Consider the following 16,944-nt stretch of genomic DNA (forward strand, 5'->3'; position numbering starts at 1 on the left):
GCACGGAGCGCTCCAGCGGTCCCCGACCGGTCCGGTACCGAGACTCTTAAGAAGCAACCGGCACCGAAGCCCCGGCACCGTTCCCTCTCACCATCGGGGAAACGGAAGCCGCAGCCAAAGTCTGGGAAGACTGCTGCATCGAGACCGCTTGTCCAGCAGCCAGTGTCGACCCCCTCGGTACCGACCTCGACAGCGCACGGACCGTGCGCGGTACCGTCGACTCCGGCGCCGACAGGGCCGTTGAGTCCGGTACCTCCGTGCTCCCCGGTGCAAACCGTGGTCGAGCTGCCTCTCCCGTCCACGCCCGAGACGTTCTCGACGGCGAGGGAGCTCATAGAGCTAACAGAGGCACCGAGCCTCCGGCCCCCGGCACCGCCGGTGCGGGCTGTGCAGTCAGTGGGCAAGCCGGCCATGATACGGCCTACTTCCCCTGACAGACGGGATAGAAGGCGATCCAGGTCCCGCTCCCGATCCTGATCTCGGAGGCGGTCACCTTCACACCGATCCAGGTCCCGGTCACCATCCCAGTACCGCTCTCCGTCTCGGCGCCGGTCGCAGTCCCGGTACCGCTCCTCATCGCGGTACCGGTCGCACTACTGGAGGCGATCCCGGTCCCGGTCTCCGGACCGTCGGCACCAAAGAAGGTCTGGATCCCGGCACCGCTCCCGTCACCGTTCTCGGAGCCGCTCCCATCGACGAGAGTCGAGATTGCGGTCGACCTCCCGGTACTCACGCGGTCGACGGTCCCGCTCTCGCTCCCGGTACCGCGACGATCGGCACCGGTCCCCGGCACCGTCCACGGACAGACTAGTGGCATCGACGGCGCAGTCCCTGAGCGCCTCTGCCCCCCCGTGGCCTTCCCGCCAACCGTCGGTCGCCTCGCATGAGGGCAGCGGTGAAGATCACCGGGCAGACCCCCAAGGACAGGACCACGGTCCACAGCAATGGGGCTTCTGGACCCCCTGGGCCTTTCACGAGGCTCAAGGCGCCCCCTCCCTCCAGCGACCCAGGCCCTCCGACCACAGGGTGCCGGAAGCCGCTGTCAGCAGGCCCCCTCCATCACCTCCGGTTGAGGTTCCGCCGCCACCTGTACCAGCGGAACATCCCGTAGAGGCGGAGGCTTCGCACCCCATGGGCGAACCACAGCTACAAGCCATGGGTCAGGGCCATTCCTCGTCTTCCTCGCCGGACGAGGCGGTGGCGGGGTCCTCATCATCGGATCCCCCACCGATTGACTTGCGTTTCCATCAGGACCTCCTCCGTCGGGTGGCACAAGCCATCAACCTCCCGGTCGCAGAGGTCACTGAGGACGAGGATCCGGTTACTAATGTGATTGGAGCTGAGGCCCCGATGCGAGTGGCCCTGCCCTTCATTCGCACGATTCAGAAAAATGCCACTACAATCTGGCAATCACCTGCGTCCATCCCTCCCACTGCTCGAGGCGTGGAGCGAAAGTACTCAGTGCCCCCGACCGGGTACGAGTACCTGTATACGCACCCGGCCCCAGACTTCCTCGTTGTGCAGTCGGTGAATGACTGGGAAAGAAATGGACAGCCCGCGCCAGCGCCAAAGTCCAAGGACGCGCGCAGGATGGACCTGTTGGGCCGGAAGGTCTATTCAGCTGGCGGCCTTCAACTACGGATATCCAATCAGTTGGCTCTCCTTAGCCGCTATGCCTACGACAACTTCGTGGCCCTCTCTAAGTTTACGGAGTTGATTCCCACATCCTCCAGGCAGGAGTTCTCTGCCCTGCTAGAAGAGGGCAAGAAAGCCTCCAGGTCCTCCATCCAGGCCTCACTGGACTCTGCAGATTCCGGAGCCAGGACTTTGGCATCAGGAGTGACCATGAGGAGGATCTCCTGGCTGCAATCGTCTACCTTGCTGCCAGAAGTCCAGTATACCTTGCAGGACCTGCCCTTCGATACCAAGGGCCTATTCTCGGAGAAAACAGACTCCAGAATCCAGACCCTTAAGGATGGCCGTATTGCCATCCGCACCCTGGGCATGCACACGCCGGCTACCCAGCGGAGGTCCTTCAGGCAGCAGCCCTATCGGCCATTTAATCAGTCCAGGTCGAGGCCTGATAATGGACGCAGAGGCAGACTGAACCACCATAGACCATCGGGCAATCGGCGTACCCAGTCCCAGGCGCCCTCTAAAGCCCCTCAAGGGCCGAAACAGGCATTTTGATGGGACGCCCGAGGACGGCCCATCAGTCTCTTCACCGGATCCTTCCCCGTTATTTTTCAACCGTCTTTCCCACTTCCTCCCGGCGTGGTCCCAGATTACAACGGACAACTGGGTGCTATGCACGGTAGAGTCCGGTTACCGTCTTCAGTTTGTTTCGCCCCCTCCCTCCCACCCACCCACCCCGTCCCTCTTCAGGGACCCCTCTCACGAGCAAGTCCTCTTACAAGAGGTCGAGTCTCTGCTGAGCTTGGGTGCCATAGAGGAGGTGCCGAGCGATATGCGAGGCAGGGAATTTTATTCCCGATATTTCCTAATCCCCAAGGCGAAGGGAGGTCTACAACCCATACTCGACCTCCGAGAGCTCAACAGGTACCTGCTCAAGCTCAAGTTTCGCATGGTGACCCTGGGGACTATCATCCCCTCCCTGGATCCGGGAGACTGGTTTGCCGCCCTCGACATGAAGGACGCATATTTCCATGTCGCGATTTACCCTCCTCATCGACGCTACCTGCGTTTCGTTGTCAACAGCATGCACTACCAGTTTGCAGTGCTCCCCTTCGGCCTCTCCACAGCGCCGAGGGTCTTCACCAAGTGTATGGCAGTGGTTGCCGCGGCCCTCCGCCGTCGTCGGATACACGTCTACCCGTATCTCGACGATTGGCTGGTCCGTGGACCATCCCGCCAACTGGTAGCGAGTCACATGACCATGATCCTAGCCCTGTTTCAGCGCCTAGGACTTATGATAAATGCCGAGAAGTCAACGTTGACTCCATCGCAGAGGGTGGAGTTCATCGGAGCGGTCCTGGATTCCAATTTGGCCAAGGCCTGCCTGCCCCAACCTCGGCATCAGTCTCTGGTCTCCCTAGTGCGGGGCCTACAATCCTTTCCAACTACAACGGTGCGTTCCTGCCTCCGCCTCCTGGGCCACATGGCTTCGTGCACGTTCGTCACTCCGTACGCGAGGTTGCGCCTTCGCCCGTTTCAAACTTGGCTTGCGTCAGTGTACCGGCCCCACCGCGACTCCATGGATACGGTAGTCACGCCCACGAAGCTGATCCTTGCTTTGCTCACCTGGTGGCTGGACCCAGAAGTGGTGTGTGCCGGAGTTCCATTCCGCCCTCCTCAACCATCCGTCACCCTGACCACGGATGCTTCAGAGCTAGGGTGGGGGGCACACCTAGCCGACCTGCACACCCAAGGTCTCTGGTCGCCCCAAGAGCTCGCCTTACATATCTATGTCAGGGAACTGCGGGCGATTCGCCTCGCGTGTCAAGCCTTCCGCTCCCGTCTCCAAGGGCGTTGTGTTGCGGTGTTGACGGACAACACAACGGCGATGTTTTATGTCAACAAGCAGGGTGGGGCCCGATCCTCCCTACTTTGCACGGAAGCGATGCTCCTGTGGGACTTCTGCATAACCCACTCGATTCACCTGGTAGCGTCCTATCTTCCAGGAGTGCAGAACACGCTGGCCGACCGTCTCAGCAGGTCGTTCCTTTCACACGAGTGGTCGCTGCGTCCAGATGTGGTGTACACAATTTTCCGCAGGTGGGGGTTTCCCCAAATAGACCTGTTTGCCTCCAGAGAGAACAGGAAGTGCCACTAGTTCTGTTCTTACCAGAGCTCCATCTTACAGCCTGGTGATTGCAATCTCCTGGACTACCTCTGGTCATGGGATCTGAAATAACCTCAGCCTTCATGCCCTGACGGCTGGTCCACCGTACACCATCTTTCATGCAGACAAGGTTCAGCTTCGGCCACACCCGGCCTTCCTCCCTAAGGTGGTGTCGGCCTTCCATTTAAACCAGGACATTTTTCTTCCTGTTTTTTTCCCGAAGCCTCACGCCTCGAGTCGGGAACAACAGCTTCACACCCTGGACGTCCGCAGGGCCCTTGCTTTCTACATAGAGCGAACAAAATCCTTCCGGCGTTCGCCCCAACTATTCGTAGCAGTTGCGGAGCGTATGAAAGGCAAGCCGGTCTCCTCTCAGAGGATTTCCTCCTGGGTCACTGCATGTATCCGAGCATGCTACGAGCTTGCTTGTGTACCAGCTAACCGTCTCACCGCTCACTCTACGAGAGCTCAAGCCTCGTCTGCCGCCTTTCTGGCCCATGTCCCCATCCAGGACATCCGTAGAGTGGCCACCTGGTCAGCTGTCCACACCTTCGCTTCCCACTACGCGTTGGTGCAGCAATCCAGAGACGATGCAACCTTCGGCTCAGCAGTCTTACACTCTGCCACGTCTCACTCCGACCCCACCGCCTAGGTAAGGCTTGGGAATCACCTAACTGGAATGCATAGGAGCAATCACTCGAAGAAGAAAAGACGGTTACTAACCGTTGTAACTGTTGTTCTTCGAGATGTGTTGCTCCTATCCATTCCAGACCCGTCCTCCTTCCCCAATGTCAGAGTAGCCGGCAAGAAGGAACTGAGGAGCGGACGGGCCGGCTGGGGTATATATCTAGCGCTATAGCGGCGCCACTCCAGGGGGCGCTCAGCCGGCCCGCCGGTGTTGCTAGGGTGAAAATCTTCCGAAGAGCCGTGCACGCGCGGCGCGCACACCTAACTGGAATGGATAGGAGCAACACATCTCGAAGAACAACAGTTACAACGGTGAGTAACCGTCTTTTCCAGCCTTAACCACAAGACCAACTGTTCTAGCAGGGTCTTGGATGGATCATTATACTTATAGTTCCCCGTGTACAGTGTGAAATGGATGACAATAAAGATGCTTTTCTGTTCTTATTTTCTACTGGGGAAGTTAAGTGGTCTCTGAATTAATAATTGTTAAAATAAACAAAATCTTTCCGTTTGTGTGACATAGAAACTGACATTCTAAACACCCGTAGATCTTGACGCTCAGATCAGAATTCCAAAGACTCTCCCTATCCTGGAGAAAGCGACAAAGAATCCTGTGGCACCTTATAGACTAACAGACGTATTGGAGCATAAGCTTTCTTGGGTGAATACCCTCTTCGTCAGACACACTGCCTTTTCCCTTTGTTTTTGAGAGGTGGTTACTGGAATGGTGACTATTTTTCTGATTTCTTGCTACTTGGAAGATCCTCTGTGTTGAACAGTTTTCATGATACATGATGATGCCTCAGGACAAAAATATAAATAAAGAGATTCTTGAAGTACAGCAGCTTGTTGATTAGATATTCCAGGTCAGCTTCTTACCTTTGTTACACTGGTGTAAAACAGGGGTAACACACCATTAAAATCAACGGAGTTGCACTGGCACAGTACTGGTGTAATGGAGTGGAGAATCAGTACCTCACATTGGTAAGAGGGTTTCAAGTTGCTAAATTAAAAATCCTGATCCTGTGAGGTGCTGAGCATCTCCTCTATAGCATCATGTCCCTTCATTCCCATTGGCTTTAATGGGAGTCATGGGTGCTCAGATTATCGCAGGATGCAGCTTTAAATGGGAAGTAAGTTCAGAGTTCTGATCCTTGAGTGTAGTGCCATAGGCATCAGTGGAACTATTCTTGTGAAAGGGATGCAGGATTGGGCCCCAATATTTTTTAAGCTGTAGGAAAAATGTGACTGATTAGTTATGCTTTTTTCTTCCAGCTCTTTAAATCTAGGGTCGGATTTCTAAGGAGGTGAATCTCCATTGAGAATTATTTATGAAAATAAAATAACCCCCACCCCCATTTTCCCTCCTGTAAGAAATTCCTTGTTGAAGAAACACATTGAGAGAAATTAAAATGTTTAGAAAGTGCATAAAAAGCGAACTATCACTAGTTAAAGAGAGAGAAGAAAAGCCACCATCTTCCACTGAGGAGGCACAAGAAAAATTGCCCTTATACAATCTTCTGTTTTTAGGAGGCCTTTTAATGTTAATGTAATTATGGGCATTACTTTACATAAATTTATTATGTAAAGCTTGTTTGCTGAGGTTTGCTCCTACTGCAGCCCCCTGCCCGTATCCCTCCTCCTACTCCAGCAAGAAAGATTCTGTGACATTGTGACAGGTTCTAGAATGAATGAATGAGAGAAAATAGAAGATATTAAGTGTAGCAGTCCAGAGCACACATTAGCAAGAAGCCTGTCCTAGTGCATTATTGCCCTAATCACTGCTGCGCCAGACACTCCCATGGAAGGCATGATTTGTTGACAATCCATTTCTCCACCAGAACAAAGATGGCTGCCAGAATGCATTGTCTGGGGAATGCTTTCTTATTCCCCCTCCCCCCTTCCCCTTTCAACTCTCTCCTAAAGGATAATTGAGAGAAGAGTCAGAGAAAGGAACAGCTGGCAGGTTATACAAATGGTTTTAGGGAGGGGTGGCTGAGGGGGCTGTATACTCCTTACTCACAAAATGGCAGCCTGCAAAGAGATTTACCAAACATATTCTGGCAGATGGACTTCTGCTCCCAATTACCAAAGACAGATGCATCTCTAAACAACAAATCCACAAGCGCTTGTCGTTAAGGAATTGCACTTCAGTTGTAATCGAACAAAATAGTCCTTTAAATGTCTGCCTCCTCTGTAGCCCCATGCAGATAGAACTCTGGATTTCATATATGTTGCATGGAGCTGCTTAAGACATTTGAATTTAATGGTGCAGAATGTTCCCCCCACCAAGGACTGAGTTTTAACAGATTCCTTTAAAAAATTCATTTGGAACACTGATTTCCATCTGACTTGAAAGAGGTAGCTCTGGAGTACCAGAGACTACAACTCTGCTTAACTTTAATTGTGAATCAACTTAGAGGCAGGCAAGAACTGCCTACAGTGTATTTCCACACTCTTGGGTCAACGTGTGGCATCAGGGGAATGATTTATAGCTCAAATAGTAAGACTTTTGCCTTGAGGCAAGCTGGACGTGCATCGTGTGTGCAGTCATAAGGGGGCTGAATACCAAACTTTATGTATTCATCAGCTCTTTTTTATAAATTATCTCAGCAAGAGCAATCCTACCTGTTTGCAGCTAATCACATCTTTTGCTTACATGGTAGCAGTCAGCACGTTATAATATTAGTATAATATTTCTTACTTCTTATTGTTAACACTGGCTTCTGTGTTTCAGACCTCTAGTTTGGGTCTTTTTTTTCTTTTGGATTGTCTTTTGTCACCCATTCAATATCAATGAGGTTGTTTAGAGCCATAACAGGGTGGCTTGCTCCTTTCGGGCTAAGTCCTGGGGCCAGCCAACCCTGATTACTCAGGGGGCAAACCACAACAGGGATGATCCTGTTCACCCATAAAGAGCAGCAGAAAGCAAGGAGGGAAATGCTCAGGGAGATCAGAGGCTGCTCAGAGAGAGTAGGCTCCAGCAGAGAGCCCTGGTACTGAGACTACAGGCAGGAAAGGCCTAATGAGACTTTATAAGAGGGTAGGTGCCTGGACTTAAAGTCTTCTCATTTTGAACTGTTTTTGGATGGAAATAGAGCAGAATCTGCAGAAGTAAGAAAAGAGTCCAGCCAGGTAGTTGTGACAGTGGCCTGCAAAGGCAGGGAAGTGATGCAGAGAGCAGACTTAGGGGGAAGAGAAGCTTTGGGACTGAGGGTTGGTGGGGTTTTTTTTTTCCCCTGTTTTTTTTTCAATAAATTAGTCCCTGGGAGAAGGAGCATTATTGGAAAAGAAAAAAAAACTCGTGTGTGGAGTTTATTTGAGGAACCAAAAGGGAAAACTGAGGTGAGGGGCTGTCTGGAGGACGGCCTCAGGCCATGAGAGGTGCCCAGAAGGAAGCCACATATTGAAAGTCTCCAACAGCTGTGCCTAAGGTGACCAGATGAGAGGGAGAAAATATCGGGACACATGGCGGAAGGGTGGGGTGTCCACTGGCGGAGGGGAAAAAAAAAAAGTGCTGAGTGCTGCCAGCGGAGCAGCGAGAAGGGGAAAACAAAAAGAAAAAGGGTGAGTGCTGCCGGCGGAGCGAAATTGCGTCCCGATCAACGATCAGTAGGGACGCGGGACAAACAGCTAAATATTGGGACGGTCCCAATTTTATTGGGACGGTCCCAATTTTATTGGGACGTCTGGTCACCCTAGCTGTGCCAGACTAGCTGTAGGAGCTCAAATCTAGGTTGTTAGCATGGCGCACAGGAATCTTGCTCACATACTTTTGGATAAGCTGTTCACTTTGCAAGAAGGAAAGGCTACCCTGAATTCTTTCTTTCAAGATACTTCAAATTAAGGCCAGAAATCATGGAAGAGATTTCTCAACTTGGAGAAAATTCTGTGTTTCAAGTAATCAGTGCATGAAATTCTATCACAGGAAGCTCTGGAACTTCAGTGTAATTCTAATGCACATAAAGCTCTGCGTGTTGGTCACCCTGGGTTTATGCTGGCTTCTGCTGGCCTAAACGTTGGCACAGGTATCAAGTGGATGGAGATCAGGGAATAGGGATGATGCAACATAGGGCAACTGCAGTCTCCCTTCTGTTGGGGAGGGTGCATTGTTGGCTATGAGCACATTGTAGCTAGATTGGCTGCAGAAGCACTGATGCACCAGCATAGCTCCGATGGCACCCTCCATCAGTGGTTCCGCCCCATCAGTGGGAACTCTGAATTAAGGTGGGGGAATCTGCCTGCCTTTGTTTGGGGTGAATGCTCTCTGGGATGAAAGGGGCTGGCTGGCACCTCTGCCTATGCCGGTGCTAATGAGTCAAGCTTAGATTTTGAGGTCAAAGAAGGTCTGGGTTTGGTGTCCTAACGTGATGTTCACCTTCTCTTCTCTGGAATGCCTTCATCAGGGACTCCCTCACGGAACAAGAGGAGGACCTGGCAACATTTTGTCTGTGATTTGGGGGCTGCTTCTCCCGTTTCTCTTTCTTCCCCATGAGTTCCTCTGTACTCCTCCTGGAGTTCCCTCATTTCTCTTTCTCCTCCCTAATTTCTGTGCGTCTCTCTCCTTTTCTGTGTCACAGTATCTGCTTTTGCTTTCCCTAGCTAATCCCCAGCTTCCCCAGCCCAGTTTGTTACATGGATGACTGCTTTGCTTTTGGAGGCTCTATGGACAGTAAAAGAGAGGTAATAGTGTTTTGACAGGTATCTATGCTTGGAGACTTCACGCGCTCCCTACCTGGATAGCTACTGAAGAGATTTGGCTATGTCTTTATTCTCAGTCCAGCAAGCAAACAGTAAACATAATAATACTTAGCTTTTTGATATGTCATTGAAATATTCTGCCTGTTTTGTAATAGTCTTACTCATCTCAAGACAGTGTGATGACAGAAATTAAACATGAGCCACCTTAGTTTGACAATCCACAAATTTTGTGTCCCACTCATATTGCTGAATACGATAGGCCAAATATAATTTGAGTTTGTAGATCTAGATCTAGGTGTGTGCTGAAATTTGTCTTATAAGACAAAGGGAAGGAAGCAATAATAATGCATAACAATAACACTTAACTTTTATGTTGTAGTTCTTTTCATCTTCAAAGTGCTTTGCTAACTAATTAATCAGGTTCTAAACAGAACCGTGAAAGAAATGGAGACTGCCAAGTATCAGAGGGGTAGCCGTGTTAGTCTGGATCTGTAAAAGCAACAAAGAATCCTGTGGCACCTTACAGACTAACAGACGTTCTGCAGCATGAGCTTTCGTGGGTGAATACCCACTTCTTCAGATGCAAGAGATGCTTGTGTATCACAAGCATTTGATACACATGACAGCAGTAAGGTTTGTTGCTGAGATTAGTGCTGGGAAGAATGCATAACAAAGGAAATAGCTCCATGACCTTCCTTGCACTGGAAGGAATCTTGTTACCGATAAGGTGGGGGATAGCGCAATTCATGTGAATAGTTGTCCACCTTTAAGACTCTCTGCTAGCTCACTAAGTGTTCTCTGCTCCTTCACATAAGGCTGCAGGGATCAAATAGATGGCTTCAAGAGATGTGGGCATCCTGAACAAGGAGAAGAGCTTCCTATCCCTATGCCCCCAAGAGTCATAAGATATTGCCTACCATGTATGAAAAATCTTATTTTCCCCCAAAGAACATATAGCCAATATCTTAATCTTTGCCCGAAAAAAATCCCCATCTGTCTAGGCTATTCAAGTGACATTTACACTTCAATGGCCTATGATCACCACTGCCAGTTGCTTCCTACAGATTGTGAAAAAAGAGGTACAAAATTAGCTTTTCCACTCTCACCCCCAATTGCCCAGCATGAAATGATTTTTCAGGCCTCTGGAAGGTGAGGTAGCACTTCAACCAAAACATCATCTCTCTCTTAGAAGACTTCATGATTACATTTCTGCTACCAAAGGACAAAAGAAAGGGGTTTTATTCTGGCTATTTCCCAATCTTCCCCACATAAAAAGGCATTTGACCCTTCTTCATACTCAGGTCACCGTCACAAGGGGGACTATATCTCATGTCAGGACACAGAGTCCTTCCTGCCTTTTGATCTGGAGTTAGTACTGTATCTGTTCAAGAATTGCTTAAAATATATTTATCTTTAAGATATACACAGGTTTCATATGTAATTAGCTGATCAAGAACACTGGAATGGATGTGGCATATAAATCATCTGTTTATTGCCCAAGGCATTGAAATGGGATCTAAGTTGTACATTTAAAGTCCTTAGCCAATCAAGAATAAATATTCAGTTCTTCACAAACGTTGTTTGAGCCAAAACATAAAATGTACAGAAAGAAAAAGGAAGGCCACATACAGAAAGTGAAATTCCATACATCTCATGTTGAAATATTAGGTAGCTGTAATGAATTTTCACGCCTGTCCCATACAGATAATAGTGTGTATTCATTCTAAACTTCATTTATAGTGCCATTATTATAACAACGTCCAAATTTTAGACACTAGTGGCATATTAGGCTCCTTGACAAAAGCTGCATGCATCCAAACATCGGTATTTTTTTTCTTGCAAATTTAACATATGCAAGTGAAGCTAAAACTTTTTGTTTTACTTACAGTTTTTCTTTTCATGCTTATATTCACCACAGTAATGTTGATAGCTAGTGGCATGTTTTGGGGTTTGTGCTGGGCTGCACACACTAATAGTACTAGTTTAACTAAATTGGTTTCTAAATCAATTTTATAAAATCATTGCCACCTCCTTGGGTGGGCACTCTTAAAACTGAATTAAGCTAACATGGATTAGCTGCTCTTAAACCAGCTGAAGAGTATCCTTGCCAGGGAGCTGCACCAATTCAACTAACATGATTTAGTAACCGATTTACTTAGGCTGGTGCAATTTTTATGTGTAGACAAGCCTTTGGGTTCATCATAAATTACTCTGTCTCACTGTTTCTCATCAGAATCCAACAGAAGATTACCTTGGTCCGGAAAATAAAACAGAACCAGCAGAGTACTGGGGAAGAGCACTTAAAAGATGTTTGGGTCTGAAGATATTGAACTAGATCCTTAGATGGTGTAAATTCGTATAGTTCCTCAGCAGGTATAACTGGGTGTACTTCAATGGAACTATGCTGATTTATGTCAGATAAGGATCTGGTCCATTAACCCTGTTTTTATGCCAATGGCTCCACCCTGAACCAAAAAGCCTTAAAGGGTTATGAAGTGTCTACAGTCTCAGGTTCACCCTATGAGTCTGACTGATTGGTAGGAATCTGAATTCAGTTTGATCAGAGCAGATTTCCAAACTTCTCATCCTCAGTCTGTCCTAACAAGAGTTGTGTCTAATCTTGTTTTAAGATTTAAGGGGCAGGTGCAAGAAATCTACACTCGCTGTGTTTAGTCTTGTAGGCGCCTGTGGCAAAATACTCTGGAGAGGGTGGGGTTTTTAGACCTTGAGAAATTCAGTATTCAACCAAGATCACATTATACAAGCAATCTGGCAGCAGTGTTTTACATCAGCAACCAGGGAATAAGAGCAGCGTCAGACATCTAGTGTCAGCTAGCCATCACTCAAAGTTTGAAATTATACAATGTCCAATGAGACCTTCTTTTTTAAACCTTAATACAGAAGGAAGAAGGATACCTTTCCAGACACTCTCAAATGCATCATCTCAGAGATTTCTAGACTTGATAAACTATTGTACCAGATTTTCTTTGATAAGAGAGAACCCAAATCAACTGGCCATCAGCCAAACTAGAAGCATCAGCATTTTATTTAAGAAAAGGGTTAAGTAGTGCAATGACAATAGTCACATGCTTCCATCACTTATAGAAATGATTTACAAATTGCAGAGATTCCATGATCTTAGTAGACTTCTCCAAGGTGATTAGAGAGACAAGGTGGGTGAGGTAATATCTTTCATTGGACCAACTTTTGTTGGTGAGAGAGACAAGCTTTTCAGCTTACACAGAGCTCTTCTTCAGGTCTGGGAAATGTACTTGGGAGTGTCACAGCTAAATACAAGGTGAAACAGATTGTTTAGCATATTTAGTTGTGACACTCCAAGTACATTTCCCAGACCTGAAGAAGAGCTCTGTGTAAGCTCAAAAGATTGTCTCTCTCACCAACAGAAGTTGTTCTAATAAAAGATATTACCTCACCCACTTTCTCTCTCTTTCTCTAATATCCCAGGACCAACATGGCTACAACAGGGTGAGACAGATCTAGTTTCCTCCTCAGGTGGATGTGGTTGGAGAACTCTCAGTTCACAACATTTTACTTGATACAATCATTCTGAATGAAAGAACTTTTATCAATTTCAGCTTGCAATTTCTCACTTAAAAGGAGTTACTTATCTTTAAATAGAATGTACTGAAAATAGACTTATTTTCCCAGTCTCATCTCCTTTGAGAGTTTGAGCCAGATCACAAATGTCACGGTGTTCAGCAGGAGTTCTGCCATAGAGTTCAATGGGAGCTGCATTAGGCCCTTGGTTTATTGTAATACTTAGAACCAGGCTTACATGGGAAAAGATGCAGTTTTTATACTGTGCTCCTGACGCCTGTGCACCTAATAGTTTTGCCTTGAGGCAAGAATCTTTACTAATCAAGCTATGAATTACTCTCCTATTGTTGCTCATTGGAGACCACAAGAGCCAGGAATGTGGATCCTTACTTCATGTGACCTTCCAAAGAGTACAGCTGATGTGTAAATAACTCTCCTTTTTACATAAAGAAGTGGTACTGAGATTCTGATGTAACATTAGACTCTTCGATGGGAGAACTTTTAGATACATAGACATTACACAGGTTGTCATCAAATGCAGTTTGTCTTCAGATGAGATTTATGAATTGGTTCTTGCATAACGGGACTGGACATTTAACATCTTTCTTGTTCAGATCCTGCAGATGTTCACTTCTGTAGCCTAAATGTAGAACAGGTTGTTTTATTTTTTCCCCTCTTGGGAGGAAAATCTTTGTGTTAAGACCTAATTTTACATAAAACATCTTTAGTGTCAGGACTTAATAGAACTAGTAAATCACCATCTAATATAATAATATCCTAGGCTAGTTAGTAAAATTGTCAGAAAATGAAGTAAGCTCTGGTCTTGCAAAGTCTCTGCAGAGCACATATAACACAAAAGGCCGACTAATAAAAATTCTTGTTTGGCTAGTAATTTTTCAAAGCATTAATACTGTAGCTAGTGTGTTGTGACTACCTCCTTTAGCACCCTGAGTTATGGTAACTATGAGAACACATTGTAAATAAGTTATAAATGTGAGCATGTTCATGAGGATCTTTGTTTCCCTTCATTAAAATGAAAAATTCCACATAATTAACAGCCTGACTTCTATTGCTAAGGAGGAATAATGGTTAAAGGTGGATATGAGAAATGACAGAGTATATAAACAAGGACACGTACTTTGAGATAAATCTTATGTTCAAATCTATCCTTTTCAGCTCCCACCTAAAGTCATATCACACTTCTATAGAAGGCTGCATCATTCTCTCTGAAAAGCAGGTAATATGATGCACAAACCAAACCAAATCTCATTAACCATTATAATTTCCTTTGGAGGTATGTAGTTTGCATTTCGTTGGTAAAGAGCATTAGCTGTCAGGCCTTTCAAATGCCTTATGATAAAAGTGCCCGTTGCAGACAAGCCAGTCCACTCTCCTTTTTTTCTCAATATGCATCACTCTTATGGGTGCTAACACATTTTTAATTAGATGTTCAGATTTAACTACAGGAAATTAAAGTGTGTAGCTTTTGGAGATTTTAGAGAGGAAAAAAAAGGAGGTTAAATTGGAGTGCTATTGCATTTCTGTCTTTTTTTTAATCACCTACACAAAATACTAAAGGCCAATGTTGAGATTTTTAAAGCATTGCAGGCAACTGAGCCACACATTTTAAGGCAGCGGGGCGGAACTAGGAATAGCATTTTAAAAATTATTTCAGAAATTTTTTTACGAGAGGTTTAAAGTACAACAATGCTAATTTTGAGCATCAGAGGTAAATAATCCTGGGCAGGGTACTCAGATAGTATAAATCAGCATAGCTCCTTTGAAGTCAGTGGAGCTACACCATTTACTCCAGCTCAGGATCTGGCCCGACCTGTTTGTGCTCCCACTGCTGTTAATAGGAGTTTTGCTTTTGAGTTGAATGGGAATGGAATTGGGCTGTAATTCACATGCTGATCTCTCTAAGTACACAGAGTCTGAAACTAGTTTTATTTTAACTACCATTATATATACAGTAGGAAAGCTGCTACAAAATTCAGTTCAGCTGGTGCTCTCTTTTTAGGGTGGAAGTTACCTGAAAAATTGTTTCTGGTCAGTGAGCAAGAGATGAGATGAGATCTGAATAGGGCATTGTGCAATTAATTATCTTTTCTGACCATTTGCGTTAATCAGGAGAGAAATATACTGGCATAATTTATCTCTAACTGAGCTTTAAAGTTATGTGTACTCCAAGTGAGAGTGGCTGAGCCAAACAATCCAGTGCTGTGTCTTGAGTGCAGTTATGCTTTTAATTGAATGAAGAATTTGTACATTGCTGTTTCACATTACTGTATGTATCATATTTTTTTTTAGTAAACTTTGTACATAGCCTCTTACTGGCTCTGCCACTGACTTCGTGTTTGACCTTAGGCAAGTCACTTTGGGCCTGATCATGTGGGAAGTTTATGTAAGCTGCTGAGTTCCCTCAACTCTCATCCACTGCAGTGGGAGTTAGATTGCTTAGTGGTTTGCAAATGGCACTCATTACTTACAGAATCAGGCCCTCGATTGTTCCTTACCTAGTTTCTTTATCTGCAATATGGAAATATTAATAATAATAAATTAATACTTGTATACTTCTAATGGGGTGTTGTGATAATTAATAATTCATTAATTTTTGTGAAACACGTTGAAATACTAGGAAGAAAATTGCCATAATAGCGTAAAGTGTATCGTTGTTTTATTATCATTTTATTATTATTGGTACTGCCTATGAACCACACATAACCAGACCATCAAGGTTTTAAGATAATATAGTGGTGCTTCTAGCTTTATTTGTTAAATTGGGTATTGACAAAGGGCATGAAGCTAATTTATATTAAGGCCCATATACCACTATGGCAGTAAAGAAGCCTTACAGTAGGCATAAATATACTTTCAGGCCCCTTTATACGGTTAGAGTGGTGCAAATGGCCTTAGTATAAATGAGAATTCAGGCCAAAGAAGCCATGTGCAAGTTCCAAGAAATGCATTTGAGACAGGTGGCTCACTCTTCAGGGAGGAAAGGGCATTAGATAGGAATTCTCAAAGCCCATTTAAGTGACACCTGGATAAGCAGTATACGCTGCAAGACTTTACTGTGTAGAAGCCCTGCTGCTTTACTGCCATACTTATTGCCTCTAGTCATGTCCCACTGGGTTTCAGTATGCAGGGACCTTTATCAGGGGCAGAACAAAGGATGACAGGAAAAGGGAAAGGAAAGGCAAGGAAGAAGAGGCATATATCAGGAAGAGACAAAGGAGTTTAAATGTTGAACAGTGGCATTCATGAGGCACAGAGGTTACAATTGGTGAGCAGCAAGCAAAACTCCACACAGCATAATGTGCAATCAAGGTGCCCGGTGAAAAATCAAGCTTACTTGCGGAGAGATTTGTCATAATTATTTCTAAAGAATGGCTTTAAACAACTGTGTATTTGTTTTGGGGTTGTTTTTTTCCTGCAATCTCTGTGCTCCCTTTGTTTGAGTGAGATGGAATATGTTATTCTGTATTTTTATGAGTGTCATAATCACAGGGAAGCAATAGAATATGTTGAAAAGGTAATTCTCTCTTTGATGAGATCTTAGGGACAAAACTAGATTATAATTATGAGTATAATGATTATTATTATTATAGTGTGTGGGAAAATGGGGAGGGAGATGCTGAACATTTTCACCATTTTTCACTAAAATTTTTAAAAGTTTTTTGAACATTTTCAACTAACTCTCTCGTACTATTCCCAGATAAAAAGTATGTTAAGATGGATTTAAGTTAGAGTGTATGTATGAGTAATTTGAGGTAAAAATCATCACAAGGATGTAATTATCCCCAAACAAGCATTATAAATCCAGGAAACTCAGAGTTCAGGTTAACCTTTAAAAAATTCCAATCAAGTTAAGGTTATGTGGGTGCCTTAACTGTGCATTTCCATAATTTAACTCCTCCCTACAGTGACATCATGCTGTAATGCTATAGTTATGCATTACAGTTATTGCTGTGCATGTTGCCCTGTTACACTGATGAGGCACTAAGTGAGCAGATTGTTCCCTCTATGTTGGCCCCATGGCCTTTATCAGAGGACACAGGCATTTCCATTTTTTGGCTATGATAGAGAATTTGGCCAGTTTTTTTCCATCCCTACAAAATCTCCTCTTCTCCACTCAGAGGACTGATTTCATTGGTATATCTCCTTTCACAGAGGGTTTTGACCAGTGCAGTGTA

The 16,944-nt window shown here is 45.8% G+C and overlaps 1 protein-coding gene across 10 annotated transcripts in view; it reads left to right on the forward strand.

The window, feature by feature from the left end:
* Positions 1 to 16,944, forward strand: part of PHF21B (PHD finger protein 21B) — a 214,773-nt gene that overhangs the window by 73,946 nt on the left and 123,883 nt on the right. The window contains exon 3 of one of the 10 annotated variants that reach the window (XM_039541609.1): positions 13,925 to 13,985. The exons of the other annotated variants lie outside the window; for them this stretch is intronic. Within the exon in view, the coding sequence (XP_039397543.1) occupies positions 13,925 to 13,985 (61 nt within the window). The remainder of the gene's footprint in view (positions 1 to 13,924; positions 13,986 to 16,944) is intronic. 10 annotated transcript variants of the gene reach the window in all.

This window comes from Mauremys reevesii, linkage group 1 (assembly GCF_016161935.1).
Source record: "Mauremys reevesii isolate NIE-2019 linkage group 1, ASM1616193v1, whole genome shotgun sequence".
Classification (NCBI taxonomy): domain Eukaryota; kingdom Metazoa; phylum Chordata; order Testudines; family Geoemydidae; genus Mauremys; species Mauremys reevesii.